General features: G+C 42.4%; 1 protein-coding gene across 3 annotated transcripts in view; it reads right to left on the bottom strand.

The window, feature by feature from the left end:
* LOC124553841 overlaps window positions 1–15,576 on the bottom strand; it is a 93,192-nt gene that overhangs the window by 35,652 nt on the left and 41,964 nt on the right. For all 3 annotated transcript variants that reach the window (XM_047127829.1, XM_047127828.1, XM_047127830.1), the window contains 3 exons: window positions 15,097–15,230; window positions 11,133–11,338; window positions 7,636–7,704 (listed from right to left, as the gene is read on the bottom strand). In XM_047127829.1, the coding sequence (XP_046983785.1) occupies window positions 7,636–7,704; window positions 11,133–11,338; window positions 15,097–15,230 (409 nt within the window). The remainder of the gene's footprint in view (window positions 1–7,635; window positions 7,705–11,132; window positions 11,339–15,096; window positions 15,231–15,576) is intronic.

Raw genomic sequence — 15,576 nt, 5'->3', positions numbered from 1 at the left:
AGAAAGAACAGTCTCCATTCCATTCTTCTTCACATTCACTTCCACTGTCCAATGTATTGCTATTGACATTTGTAGGAAGCACAAATGATTCAGTGTCAAGTTCAACAAAACCATCTTGCTCCGTGACTTGAATCACCTGTGAAAGTGTTGTCTTAAACATTCAGTTCATTGACAGCATCTTCATCTCCTTCAGTTTCTGAATCACTTTCATTGTGCAACTAAAATAATATATTATAAATTTCAACACATTTACGATTGTCGAGATCTACTGAATGAGCCATCCAAAAGGAAATGAATGCAAAAGATAAGAGGAAGGAAGGGGTAAAATAATACTATAGTAGATACAATGTAAGCAAGTGCCTGGTTTGGTATGATAATGAGACATTCTTTGATAATATACTGATCTGTGTGTTATTTCTGAAGTGTACCGAGTCAAAATTCTCAAATAAATGTGTCAAAACAGAGAAACATTTATTTAAGAGTCTCGAAAAAAATATCTACCAAAAAGGTGGTGTAAAGTACACTTCCCACCAACAAAATCAAACATTGCCAGTGATGTCAACAAGTAATGCAAATAAAACACATTTTACAACATTCAGGAAACACCAAATAATGAGATAACACAACAAAAATTACAAGTATTTACCACAGACTGAAGCGGTGAGAAGAAAATCAAAAAATATCACGATAACAGTAGTCAAAAGCCCCTTTACACTCGGCGACACAATGCTTCCAAGAGATCAGGGCACTTTAACGGCAGGAGCTTGCAACTGGAAGTAGTTCCTTGTACTGTTTGCTAGGTGGCAGCACCATACAGAGGTGAGAACAATGTATCCCACGGGACCAGGAGTGGATTACTTTAAGCGGGAAGCACATTGCTCACGAAAGGTTAAGGATCACCTCTTTCCCATTTGCACGATCCAAAAGCTGTTTACAGAAGGTCATTCTGGTCTCAACTTGTGAGCCGTGGGACGAACTTGTCGGCAACACTATGCGTTCCAGGATGCTGCATCAGGAGTTTGTGACACGATCCAAATGAAATGTTACATTCCTTTACAATCTCTGTCAGTCAGTCTCCGATTTGCACACACAATTTTGTTGACATTCCTGACACGAGCACTGGTGGTAGACGTCGAAGGGTGTCCTGAATGAGGTTCATCTTTAACGTACATCCGGGCCATTTTTAAACTGTGTGAACCATTCATAACACAGAGTATGGCTTAAGAACTCATCACCATAGGCTCGCTGCATCATTTGCTGTGTCTCTGTAAAGGTCTTCTCGAGTTTAATGTAAAATTTAATGCAGGCGCATTGCTCCTCTAACTCCGCCATCTCAAAATTCGCAAACTGCGTGAAAACATTCTACTCAATACAGCACTGAACAATAACTAACAAACTCACAGCAATGAAACTTCCAACAGTTACTCATTAAAGACAGGTGTGTGCAAGGATGCCAACTGCATTTTGCCCCAACTACCAATGGCACGAAATTACGAATGTTCCAGAATTCTTTGAACAGACCTTGCATTTCTGCTAAAAATCATGTTTGTATAAAAACAGAATGCAGCAATAAGTGTATCAACTGTGGCCAAAACAGTGCAGATAGTTACTGGATATGGAAAAAGTGTTATTTGTGTAAGAATCCACATTTGACAGTCACGATGAACAGTACTACTAAGTATTAGATTTTAGAATGTGTACGTGCAAAAAGACAGTTCACAGAGGACATATATGAATGCTCGGCACTATACAAATACGAACTGTCACATCACAGCAAAGTGATTTACTGTTAACATGCGAGGCCCAGACTTGTGACAAGTTATAGGCACTCTGGCAGTATTTAGCAGCCATAATGTAACTGCTAGGAAGAACTGACAGCAAGCACAGTATGTTGCATTTCTGCTTACTATCCTGTGACAGAAGAGAGCTGCATTTAACTGGAGTGGTGAAGTTGCAGGGCTGTGTGCAGTAAGCCAGTGGCGTGCAACTTCACACTGCAACTGAGGGGAATCCTAGATCAGCTGCTGAGTCAGCTTGCACATTTGTTGCATTCTGAGTAATGGGACACTGTACCGAAGTGGCGCGTGGGGAGATTGAGCTGGTGGTGCGTCATTTTTGTTAAGTATCATCTGTGTGCAGCCCCATTTGCTAAACAGTACAATCTATTATTGTTGTTGTTGTTGTTGATTTGGGGGAAGAGACCAAAAGCGAGGTCATCGGTCTCATCGGAATAAGGGAAGGATGGGGAAGGAAATTGGCCGTGCCATGTCAAAGGAACCATCCTGGCATTCACCTAAAGTGATTTAGGGAAATCACGGAAAACCTAGGATGGCTAGACGTGGGATTGAACCGTCGTCCTCCCGAATAAGAGTCCAGTGTGCTAACCACTGCGCCACCTCACTCTGTTTACGATCTATTCCAAGCATAAATCTGCTGCCAAGTTGAATGCACACAACTGTTGTGTGCCTTTCTATTTCATCACAATGAATTTTCTGATCTTTGTATTGTTCAGTCTTTCACACTTTTCAAATGACGTTTACAAGATGCCACATTAAGGCTGCTTTTGAAGCAACAGGATAATGCCTAAGAGTTTTATGCAAATACACTTTTCTAGGGGACCCTTCGTAACATTCTCATAAAATTTGATTAGTGTTAGATTTTGAGTTATTGGTAAATGTTTTTGATGTCTGACTTTTTCTATCAGTATTGTGCCAAATAATACAAGGAATAATTAATTTAAGTAAACTGACACACAACTGTTAAGTTTTGCTTTTCATTCATATTACATAATTAAACAACTGCAATAAATACTGAAAAGTTTCCTATCATTAGGCAGAGATGAATGAATACGAATGTGCTTTGATATCCTAATATTACATGTGCAATAATCTGAGTTATGAGGCCATCATTTCAGTTTTATTGTATTTGAATTTTCTGGGCTACTTTTTCAGAATTTTGGAGTGTTTAATCGACTTTATCAAAATTTTGGGGATTTTTCTTTAATTATGGGATTGTTTTGTTTTAAAAAATGCTCATTTTTTTCTTAAAGTTTGGAAACAATTGGTAGGTGTTATAGGCATAGATACAGTACATAAAAGATCAAATCTGCCCTTAGTAATCATTGAATTACTGCAGCGCCTGTAACATAGGGCTGCTCCATATTATCAGAAGTGCAACGTTTTAGTGCCTGCCAACTTTGGTTGACAAGTAAGGGTAAGTCACGTCAGCCAATGTACTGACCATATTGTCAGAGCACGCAATGTACATAATCGAGTGCGTAAGTATTAACTGAAGAGCAGAATTATTTCTGTGCTCGATGAAAGGATATTTGATAGTGAGGGGACCGTACCTCATGCAAAGATCACTGGCTAACTTATCAGAAACTGTGAAAAATGTGTGACCGGGAACTGTGATATTAATGTTGATTAGGCAATATAGGGACAGTTTGCTTGAGCCTAAAGAGCAATAAATTTAGTGCTCAATTAAATTGTGTATACTTTGAAGAGAACCTTACTACCATCTGTTTCAATAGGTCACGTGACAGGAAATGGACACTCAGGAATTTTAACAGTCTGATGTTTGTACCTTGACATAAGCCTGTGTTCCAGTATAAAGTGTAAGTACAGGGTTATTACAAATGATTGAAGCGATTTCACAGCTCTACAATAACTTTATTATTTGAGATATTTTCACAATGCTTTGCACACACATACAAAAACTAAAAAAGTTTTTTTAGGCATTCATAAATGTTCGATATGTGCCCCTTTAGTGATTCGGCAGACATGAAGCCGATAATCAAGTTCCTCCCACACTCGGCGCAGCATGTCCCCATCAATGAGTTCGAAAGCATCGTTGATGCGAGCTCGCAGTTCTGGCACGTTTCTTGGTAGAGGAGGTTTAAACACTGAATCTTTCACATAACCCCACAGAAAGAAATCGCATGGGGTTAAGTCGGGAGAGCGTGGAGGCCATGACATGAATTGCTGATCGTGATCTCCACCACGACCGATCCATCGGTTTTCCAATCTCCTGTTTAAGAAATGCCGAACATCGTGATGGAAGTGCGGTGGAGCACCATCCTGTTGGAAGATGAAGCCGGCGCTGTCGGTCTCCAATTGTGGCATGAGCCAATTTTCCAGCATGTCCAGATACACGTGTCCTGTAACATTTTTTTCGCAGGAGAAAAAGGGGCCGTAAATTTTAAACCGTGAGATTGCACAAAACACGTTAAATTTTGGTGAATTGCGAATTTGCTGCACGAATGCGTGAGGATTCTCTACCGCCCAGATTCACACATTGTGTCTGTTCACTTCACCATTAAGAAAAAATGTTGCTTCATCACTGAAAACGAGTTTCGCACTGAACGCATCCTTTTCCATGAGCTGTTGCAACCGCGCCGAAAATTCAAAGCGTTTGACTTTGTAATCGTGTGTCTGGGCTTGAAGCAATTGTAAACGGTAAGGCTTCCGCTTTAGCCTTTTCCGTAAGATTTTCCAAACTGTCGGCTGTGGTACGTTTAGCTCCCTGCTTGCTTTATTCGTCGACTTCCGCGGGCTACGCGTGAAACTTGCCCGCACGCGTTCAACCGTTTCTTCGCTCACTGCAGGCCGACCCGTCGATTTCCCCTTACAGAGGCATCCAGAAGCTTTAAACTGCGCATACCATCGCCGAATGGAGTTGGCAGTTGGTGGATCTTTGTTGAACTTCGTCCTGAAGTGTCGTTGCACTGTTATGACTGACTGATGTGAGTGCATTTCAAGCACGACATACGCTTTCTCGGCTCCTGTCACCATTTTGTCTCACTGCGCTCTCGAGCGCTCTGGCGGCAGAAACCTGAAGTGCGGCTTCAGCCAAAAAAAACTTTATGAGTTTTTCTACGTATCTGTAGTGTGTTGACCATTTGTCAATGAATGGAGCTACAGTGAATTTATGAAATCGCATCAATCATTTGTAATAGCCCTGTACAATGCCAGTCAATTTCAATAGGAAAGCAACCAAACGTTTTAATAACGAAAACTGGGAGGAGGGCTACAATATGGAGGAAACTGAGCACGGAAGGCAAATTACATGTTAATACCTCCTGTCATTCATAGAATGAGATGCTCCACTTCCTCTCTTCATGGGCCGGCAAAAGATGTTTGTGGGTTAAAGTATTTAGTAAGCAGAAACACCACACTTTTTGACGGTTTGTGCAGATCGGAGTTGTACCTATCCCGTGCCATCGGTGACTAGAGCTGTCAACTGGCACTTCTACCTGCCCGGTGGAGTCATTTGCTCGGTGAGGCACAGAGCGCACCTTACCTCCACAACATCAAAGAAATCGTCACTAAAAAGACAATGTTCTGATTTTACTGTAAAAAAAATTTGTTGAGAGTCTCTTGTGAGATGCACTAATGCTAATGAATAGCCGGAATTTTTAACCTATGTAGTCGAACAATTAGAAGGAATGAGTATTGAAACAAATACTAACAATAAGATAGAGGGGCTGGCCAGTACTTTCCTCAGCTCAGTACAGCCGATAGATACACATAAAACAGAACCGAAAATTTACGTTCCTAGCTTTCGGAACTTTGTTCCTTCATCGGGGAGGAGAGAGGGGAAAGAAAGGGAAGAAGGGAAAGGAGATTCAGTTACTCACAACCCAGGTTCTGAAGCGACAGGGAAAGGAAAATATGGAGGGTAGCAAGGATGGAGGCTTGGTTGTCAGAGGGAAGCCAAAGATATTCTACTGTTAAGTACTGTGCCAGCTTCAAACCAAAGAGGATGCAAACAGAAGTAAAGAGGTATATACTGTAAAGATAAACACAACTATGTAGGATGAAAAGATGCGTGAATGGTTAAAGAGGAGAGGGGAAAAGGAGAAGACTGAAGAGTAAATGGGAGTGAGGTCGGTTAACGTAGGTTCAGTCCAGGGGGATGGCGGGATGAAAGGATGTGTTGGAGTGCAAGTTCCCATCTCCGCAGTTCAGAGGGACTGGTGTTGGGTGGGAGAAGCCAAATGGCACGTATGTTGTAGCAGGTTCCTAGGTGCCTAGAATTATGCTGGAGGGCATGCTCCGCTACTGGGTATTGGGCATCTCCTAGGCAGTTCTAGGGACCTAGGAACCTGCTACACCGTACGTGCCATTTGGCTTCTCCCACCCAACACCAGTCCCTCTGAACTGCGGAGATGGGAACTTGCACTCCAACACATCCTTGCATCCCGCCATCCCCCTGGACTGAACCTACGTTAACCGACCTCACTCACATTTACTCTTCAGTCTTCTCCTCTTTCCCTTTCCTCTTTAGCCATTCACGCATCTTTCATCCTACACAGTTGTGTTTATCTTTATACTATATACCTCTTTACTTCTGTATGCATCCTCTTTGGTTTGAAGCTGGCACAGTACTTACAGTAGAATATCTTTGGCTTCCCTCTGACAACCATGCCTCCACCCTTGCTACCCTCCCTGTTTAGCTTTCCCTGTTGCTTCATAACCTGGGTTGTGAGTAACTGAATCCACTTCCCCTTCTTCCCTTTCTTTCCCCTCTCTCCTCCCCAATGAAGGAACATTTGTTCCGAAAGCTAGGAACGTAAATTTTCTGTTCTGTTTTATGTGTATCTATCGGCTGTACTGAGCTGAGGAAAGTACTGGCCAGCCCCTCTATCTCTTTGTTAGTATTTGTTTCACATCTTTATATGAGATTTTCCATTAATCATAAGGAATGAGTATTGTATATTATAGAAAATGCATTGAGTTCAACCTCTTCAGGTGTGTTATTCCAATCGAAGCAAGAAAAAGTCTCTTTCAGCATCACCGAAACTGAGTATTAATGTCCACAAGTGAGAAGCTAGTTGACAGTTAAGAGGGCACGGCGCAATACTAATACTGCACAGTGACCGACAGAAAACTTAAGAGAACTGGAAAAATCCAGTCAAATACAAAAGCTGCAGATCGACTACTGGACTGTTTGAACAGCCCGTTCCTATTGACCCCACTAGGAAAATAAGCCACCAAACATTCCGAGAGCAGGAAATCGAATACATTCTTTTCAAATGGTGTATCCTGGAATTTGCCCTTGTCATTTTAGGGAAATTGCAGAAAAATTTCAACGAGTGAATACAGAAATTTCAACGAGTGAATACAGAAATTTCAACGAGTGAATACAGAAATTTCAACGAGTGAATACAGAAATTTCAACGAGTGAATACAGAAATTTCAACGAGTGAATACAGAAATTTCAACGAGTGAATACAGAAATTTCAACGAGTGAATACAGAAATTTCAACGAGTGAATACAGAAATTTCAACGAGTGAATACAGAAATTTCAACGAGTGAATACAGAAATTTCAACGAGTGAATACAGAAATTTCAACGACTGCCCTGACGTATCTGACTCCCTGCTCTACCTCACTCGATGCAGTTTGGAAAGTAGATTCAGGAACCAAGCATTTCAGGTAGGTGAACAATTCCTGCGGTTCCGTCACATGTTGTACCCTTTAAGTTTAAAAATAAAGTAAGAGACTCAGATGCATTCCGAGTGAAATACTAAGATGAGTGGCTAATATCATACGAGGCATCTTGCACTGTGCTCTGCCCTCTGGCTTGCAGAGAAGGTATTTAAATGTAAAGACAGTTACTTTTAGTACTTACCGGACTTTCTTCGTTGACATATATGGCCTCGATCTCTCGCTTCGGAGATGAGGGAGTATCCATTTGCACCTGAACAAAAGGAAATAAGGAAATGAGTAAGTACAGGGACAGCAGAGTGCAACAAGCACAGACAAAACCACTCCACAACAACATGATACACGTCTGAAGGAAGAGAGAGTTATGATGGTCTGCATCTGTATTAATATTATGAAATTTATTTGCCAATTGTGGAACTCTCTGACATCAGCTGTATTAAGTATTTTACCTACTAGTGACATGAAACTTTGTGCTGGACCGGGATTTGAACTCCTATTTTTCATTTATCACAGGCAGTCACCTTCAACAATTTGAGCTATCCGTGCACAACTCTCAGACCATCCTGAACTTCACATTCCACACTGTTTCTGCCCGACATTCCGTGGTTTCCTACAACAGGGTTAACAAGACAAACACGTTCGACGTAACTACTATTATGGTCATACTAAGTTGAACACGTTTGTCTCATTAACCTTGTTGTGGGAATCTGAGTAATGTTATGACCAGTAAGAGAGTACACAGCATGGCATACAGGGTTTGGATAAGACCAGAAGGTACGCACTGATAGCCAAAATTGTTAAGGCAACCAGTCACAATAAGAGGGAAATGCAGATTTGAGTCCCTGTCTGGCACCAATTTCTGCACGTCACCAATAGGTAATATTTCTATACCTAATACAGGTAATGTCAAAGAATTTGCAATTGGCAAATAAATTTCCTAAAAAACAAATATATCATTACAGTTGAAAATCTGTGACAGCCCAGGATTCGCTACTCACATGTGAGTAGTTCCCCACAGGCCTGACACAACCTTTCACTGCCAATGATGTTTGCCCACAGAATAGAACAGCAGAGCTATGTGCCACGACATAGCCTAACACAACAAATACACTGTATGAAATAATCTGATCAATAGGGATGAAATAAGTGCACAACACATGAAATGTTCCTGTTTTTACTGAATCACCAAAATTGAATTTACGCAAAACTAAGCGGTGATCACAGTTTAATAAAAATAAATAAAACACTTACAAGTTTATTGCAAAGTATTTAAAATTATTAAAGAATAGGAAGCTTAACATTCATTGTTCACATGTTTAAGGAACACCACTGCCATCTACTAACAATCTTAGTCATTCCGTTATTTGCTGAAAGTTCTGAATTTTTTGTTATCCTCTGAGTGAAATGTCAATTTATGTGAAACACAAACACCCAGCTTTTGTAATTACTGCATTCACATTTTCTTGCAGAGATAACATTTCAAACACATCTTTCCACTCTGTTCAACTACCACATCAAACACTGCTTGCGACACTACTATTATCTTCCATGCTACCCAAAATATTAACTGTGATATATCAACATCTCCCATCAAAATTTGTGACTCAAAAACAGAGCAGAGATGTATTTCACATACAAAGAAAGTTGGCTGAAACTAAATTGATATCGGTAATATTTTTTTTTTTTTTTTTTGGGGGGGGGGGGGGGGGGGTTAAGTGTATATCGTAAGAATACACTAATGGAAAATGGAGGTGGTCACGCGGTTCCAGACTGTAGCACCTAGAACCACTCGGCCACTCTGGCTGACCAACTGCTTGAAGTTTCATAGTCAGATGTCTGTTAGTTATTGTTCAGCACTGTACTGAGAAGAACGTCACACACAGTTTGTGAATTTCAAGATGGCAGAGTTTGAGAAACTTCACGTCTGCATTAAACTTTGCGTGAAACTCGAGAAAACCTTTACAGACACACACCAAATGATACCAGAAGCCTACGGTTACGAGTGCTTAAACCCTACTCATACTGCGAATGGTTCACACGGTTTAGAAACGGCTAGATGGAAGTTAAAGATGACCCTCATTCGGGACATCTACCAACGACGCTCATGTCAGAAGATTCGCTGTCGAGATTGCAGAAGAATGTAACATTTCAGTTGGATCGTGTCATGAAATCTTGACACACCACCTTGGAATGCATCATGTTGGTGCCAAGTTTGTCCCACAGCTCACTAGACCTTCACCTTGCAGTCTGAAGATCTATTGGATCACAGCAAATTAGAAAGAGATGTTCCTTAAGAGTGTCTTAACTGGTGATGCGACATTGGTCTACGGTTATGATGCTGAGACAGAGCCCAGTCTTCACAATCGGCTAGGAAAGGTTCTCCCAGAGGAGAGGGGGGGACAGGTGGGGGGGGGGGGTGGGGAAACAGGTCAGGTCAAATGTCAAATCCACGCTGACAGTTTTCTTTGACTTTGAAGGTGTAGTTCATCAATTCGCGTCGCGCCACAGGGATAAACTGTTAATCGGCAGTACTATCTGGACATATTGCGACACTTGCCAGAAAATGTGAACAGGAAACGGCCTGAAATGTGCTTAGACAATTTATAGCTCTTGCAACAAGTTAACGTGACCGCTCATTCGTCCCTGTTGGTGTGTGACTATTGCACTAAAAACAAAATCACTCTGCTGCTTCATCCTCCATACTCTCTACAACTGGCCCCTGCACACTTCTTTTATGTCCAAGGTTGAAAACTCCATTGAAAGGACGAAGATTGGCAATGATAGACGAGATAAAAGAAAATTTGTGAACGGTGCTTTGTGCACTCGAGCAAGAGTTGTACCGAGACTGCTTCCAGTGCTGGGAGTGGCGTATCAATTGTGGACGAGAGTATTTTATACCACCCACATTAAGTAAAAGGTAAGTGCTGAAAAATTTCATGGACAACATTCTGGAATTTTTATGAACAGACCTCGTACATCACTCTGGGTTTTTATTTGCACATTAATAAGAATCATCCTCTACACAACTTTAGCTTATAGTTCACAAATCAGTTTTCATCTGAAGCAGTCAATTTAGAAAAGATCCCACGGTCGCAATCAATCTCAGATTTACAAAAAAAGTTGGACCTTCACTGACGCAGCCAGGGAAGTTGTCATAATATGGTGGGAACAAAATGACAACATTAACTCAGCTTCCAGACTTTCACTCTGCAGCGGAGTGTGTGCCGATACGAAACTTCCTGGAAGATTAAAACTGTGTGCCGGACCGAGACTCCAACTCGGGACCTTTGCCTTTTGCGGGCAAGTGCTCTACCAACTGAGCTACCCGAGCACGACTCACGCCCGGTACTCACAGCTTTACTTCTGCCAGTACCTCGTCTGGGTAGAGCACTTGCCCGTAAAAGGCAAAGGTCCCGAGTTCGAGTCTCGGTCCGGCACACAGTTTTAATCTGCCAGGAAGTTTCATTACCTCAGCTGACAATGCAGGAACTTGTAAACAACTGGGAAAAAGGTAACTGTCCCAAATTTTTTGGTAGCTTCTGTCTTTGCATCAGTCAACAATCATCATATATATTGTGAAACCTAACAGAAATTCCACACAGTATACGTACTGCAGCAGATAAATGTCCGCAGACACGTAAATACGGCAGAATGTCAGACTGAGAAGTGGCGAGCACTCACCCGTGGCAGGCAGAAGGTGGACCCAGACCCCTGTTCCACGCCGGACGCCGGCACCTGTGGGAACTGCGGCTCCCACTCCGACTGCGACGCCCCGTGGCCCCCAGCACGAGACGGTGACAACTCTTCCGCCGGGGGCTCGGGCCAGGGGTGACTCGCTTTTTGGTGTGCCAGTATTTCCTTCGGAGTGTCGAAGTTGATGCCGGGGCCTGAAAGAATTACACCGCCAATCTCTAAACTGTGAGAGCAAATAGAATTTGAAAATAAATGCAGCTGCTAAAGCACCTATAGATCTGAACAGTGACCGAGACATAGCGAGGTCAAATAGTCCGCTCGCTGCAATTCCTTTTCCTATCATTTTCTATTCTACACAGCGGATACCTTCTAACTGGACCTAGCAGTCACAGCCTGTCACCACTGTATCCCTGCAAACTCCCACAAGCAACACTACACCTTCTCCCACCCCTACCTCCCCCCATCCACCTCCTCAGCCCCACCACCTACACCAAACTGCAGATATCGTCAAGCACAGTTGCTGTCCACAGTCTGGTTACGACAGCCAAAAACAGTGGTCAACCGTGTACGAGTTGTGTAAACATGTGTGTGCTTTCTATTTTGGATAAAAGCTTAAACGTACAGCAGTCTTTTCATCAAGCATGCCTGGAACTCGGCATCCCTCTGTACGGTGAGCACGAATATTAATAGATGCAGAATGCACAACAACGGCACTACTCGACACATTTGACACGGCAGTTCAGGCTGGCAGCAACATTGTAATGACCGGTGAACAGAACCCTGCAAATGGGACTAACTCAATATGTGAACTGAACTACGGGAAATGGTGCACCCGTACCGACGCAGATACGAGCACGACAGTAATTCGGCACGCAGCTGGCTCCGGTAGCTACCGACTCTGGCACACAACTCACGGCACGAGTGCAAGCCTAGACCCGCAGCACTAACTCTGCAGGAACATTCGCCAACCCCACTTACTGCCACTCGCAGGTAAATACAGACGTCAGCGTGTCTGCCCACATCACACACATCTGTATATACAGCGTTCCTTAATAGTCACAGTCTGTGTACCAAAACATCCCAGTGGTCTATAGGATTCAGGTCAGGACTCTGTGCAGGCCTGTCCATTACAGGGATGTTATTGTCATGTAACCACTTCACCACAGGCTGTGCATTACGAACAGGTGCTCGATCGTGTTGAAAGATGCAATCGCCATCCCCGAATTGCTCTTCGACAGTGGGAAGCGAGAAGGTGCTTAAAACATCAATGTAGGCCTTTTCTGTGATAGTGCCAAGCAAAAAAAAAAAAAAAAAAAAAAAAAAAAAAAAAAAAAAAAAAAAAAAAAAAAAAAAAAAAAAAAACAAGGGATGCAAGCCCCCTCCATAAAAACGTGACCACACCGTAACACCACTGTCTCTGAATTTTACTGTCGGCACTACACACGCTCTCAAAAAAAATGGTTCAAATGGCTCTGTGCACTATGGGACTCAACTGCTGTGGTCATAGGTCCCCTAGAACTTAGAACTACTTAAACCTAACGAACCTAAGGACATCACACACAACCATGCCCGAGGCAGGATTCGAACCTGCGACCGTAGCGGTCGTGCGGTTCCAGACTGTAGCGCCTTGAACCACTCGGCCACTTCGGCCGGCACACACGCTGTCAGATGACGTTCACCGGGCCTTCGCCATACCCACACCCTGCCATCGGATCGCCCCATTCTGTACCGTGATTCGTCATTCAACACAACATTTTTCCACTCTTCAATCGTCCAATGTTTACTCTCCTTACACCAAGCGAGTCGTCATTTGGCACTTAACAGCGTGATGTGTGGCTTATGAGCAGCCGCTGGACCATGAAATCCACGTTTACTCACCTCCTGCCTAACTGTCATAGTGCTTGTAGTGGATCCGGATGCAGTTTATAATTCCTGTGTGATGGTTTGAATAGATGTCTGCCTATTACACATTACGATCCTCCTCAACTGTCGGCGGTCTCCGTCAGTCAACAGACGAGGTCGACCTGTACGCTTTTGTGCTGCACGTGTCCCTTCACGTTTCCACTTCACTATCACATCCGAAACAGTGGACTTAGTGATGTTTAGGAGTGTGGAAATCTCGCGCACAGACGTATGACACGAGTGACACCCAATCATCTGACCACGTTCGAAGTCCGCGAGTTACTCAGAGCGCCCCATTGTGCTCTCTCATGATGTCTAATGACTAATGAGGTCACTGATATTGAGTACCTGGCAGTAGGTGGCAGCAAAATGCACCTAATATAAAAAAATGTATGGTTTTCGGGGTATGCGGATACTTTTTATCACATAGTGTATAATAAGGGGATATGATTTTTTTTTTCTTTTTTCCCCCCTCTCCATTGGTTGGTTCTTAAGAGAACAGCTTAAAATGCAGCAGCTGAATATTTCTGACAAGCAAGATTATAAATTTCACTATGTGCTTGAACATTTTGTGGATTATCTGGCTGAATATACATTCCACTGAGCACACCTACTTTTCCATAGAAAAGCCAATTACACGTGATATTGCTCAAGAATTCACTTTGCAGTTTTTGGCTGGTCCTGAAAGTGTTACATTTTTAATGACAGCCTAACACTCTGCAACTTAAGAAGTCCTTATACACGTTTTCACATGCAACGTCATTCATCTTCCGTAAAAAGAAATTTAATTTGAAAGTAATGCTTCTCAAATCACCATTCACAATATATTCCTGCTACCTATCAGAAATGTAAGCAATTGTGATGTCACACTCTTCAAAAGCAGTTTGGCGTTACGAAGTATTACAGAGTAAGACACTCCGCTGTCGACAGATGCTTATATGTGCATTGTGTTTTGTTGTCGTAAATGGCACATTTTCTTTGCAACTAAAGTTCAATTTTGGTGATATTCTTTCATTTATGTTTATTTGCTGCAGTATTATTCTGCAGTAGTGGGTTTAAGTAAAAATCCTTGTTAGATCATCAGTTGTTACCAGTCAAAATTTTTAAAAATTTAGCTGAAAACTAAAACAATGAAAAATTTCCAGAATTCTAAAAATTCGTGGGTTTTTCCCAGGTTTGCTGGTTGTCCCAGGGCATATACATCCTGCGAGTGCACACACATCTGTATATACAGTGTTCCTTAATAGTCACAAATTTTAAGGGAAGAGGCAATACAGATATCATCAGAAGTGAAAATCTCATTCTGGAATCATCAGAAGTAGTTTCTATATTTTTTGTCGAAAGTGGCAACACTGTCAAAGGCTGCGGATTCCAGAAGAAGACCTAAACTTATTTTATCTACAGGGAGAACGGGCAGGCAATTACTAAGTACTAACTGATTGCAGTAAATTTACAGTATGTCCAAATGGCAAAATAAAGAGGATACAGCAATAGGCTGAAGTACAAAGACGTTGCTAGTCAGCTTCTCGTGAGATGGGTAATGCCACACTGACCTCCTCCTAGTCAGAGCTTAATATGCCAATGATAGCAGACTTTATACCACTGGGCCTTCAAAAGGCCTGTTCAGATATGCTTGCTCTCTCTCTCTCTCTCTCTCTCTATTTTTTTTTTAATAACTATTCATTTCCTAAAAGAATTGTGGAGACCAATAACAATTTTAACTAGGACCAACATACCAATTTTTGAACCACAATTCTCTCACAGATTAGTTTAGCATTACAGCTCTTCTATCTGCAATACCGTATTACACAAGGGGACACAGAATTGTGGACCATATATACTGGGACTCAATAACTGTAGCTCAAAAAATGGTAGAAGGAACAAATTGCAGGGGCAAGTCATCGTTAATTTGGGATGCAGCAATTATGCTAAAACAATTAAAATAACTGAGGGAAGTGTTAGGAATGGAGAGCTGCATCGAATTATCTTTAGTACTGACGACAGGAGCAACAAAACAAAAAGAGAGAGGAAGCACAAGAAAGACACTCACTGCGGTCGGAGTCTTCACCACCGAACGCGTCACCTGGCCGATTCTCGGGCTTTGCCTCGTTCGGCCCGGAAGAGATGATCAAGTCCGTGTGCACGTCCACAATGTGCATGCTACGAGCGCTCACGAATTTGAACCTGAGACACGCAAGCAAAGAGTGCTGTTACTTTTCGACTGAAAATAAATGGAGCATAAAGTAATTGGTGCCATCTTATTACTACTTCACATATTTATTAAACAACAGTTTCTATGCTACTACTTAAAAACCATTTCAAAACATAATTGGCACACTGCAGTGTGACACACAGTGACTATCTTGCATTATTACTATCACTAGTGTGTGTGTGTGTGTGTGTGTGTGTGTGTGTGTGTGTGTGTGTGTGTGTGCGCGTGTGTGCGTGTGTGCGCGCGCGCGTGTGTGCGCGCGCGCGCAACAAAGCCGCAAATTCCCATCCACACACACCTCGAACAACACGAGAGTAG

The sequence above is a fragment of the Schistocerca americana genome, chromosome 11 (genome assembly GCF_021461395.2).
Source record: "Schistocerca americana isolate TAMUIC-IGC-003095 chromosome 11, iqSchAmer2.1, whole genome shotgun sequence".
Lineage (NCBI taxonomy): Eukaryota > Metazoa > Arthropoda > Insecta > Orthoptera > Acrididae > Schistocerca > Schistocerca americana.
Note: the sequence above shows the minus strand (reverse complement) of the source record. Positions and strands in the feature narration are given on the sequence as shown.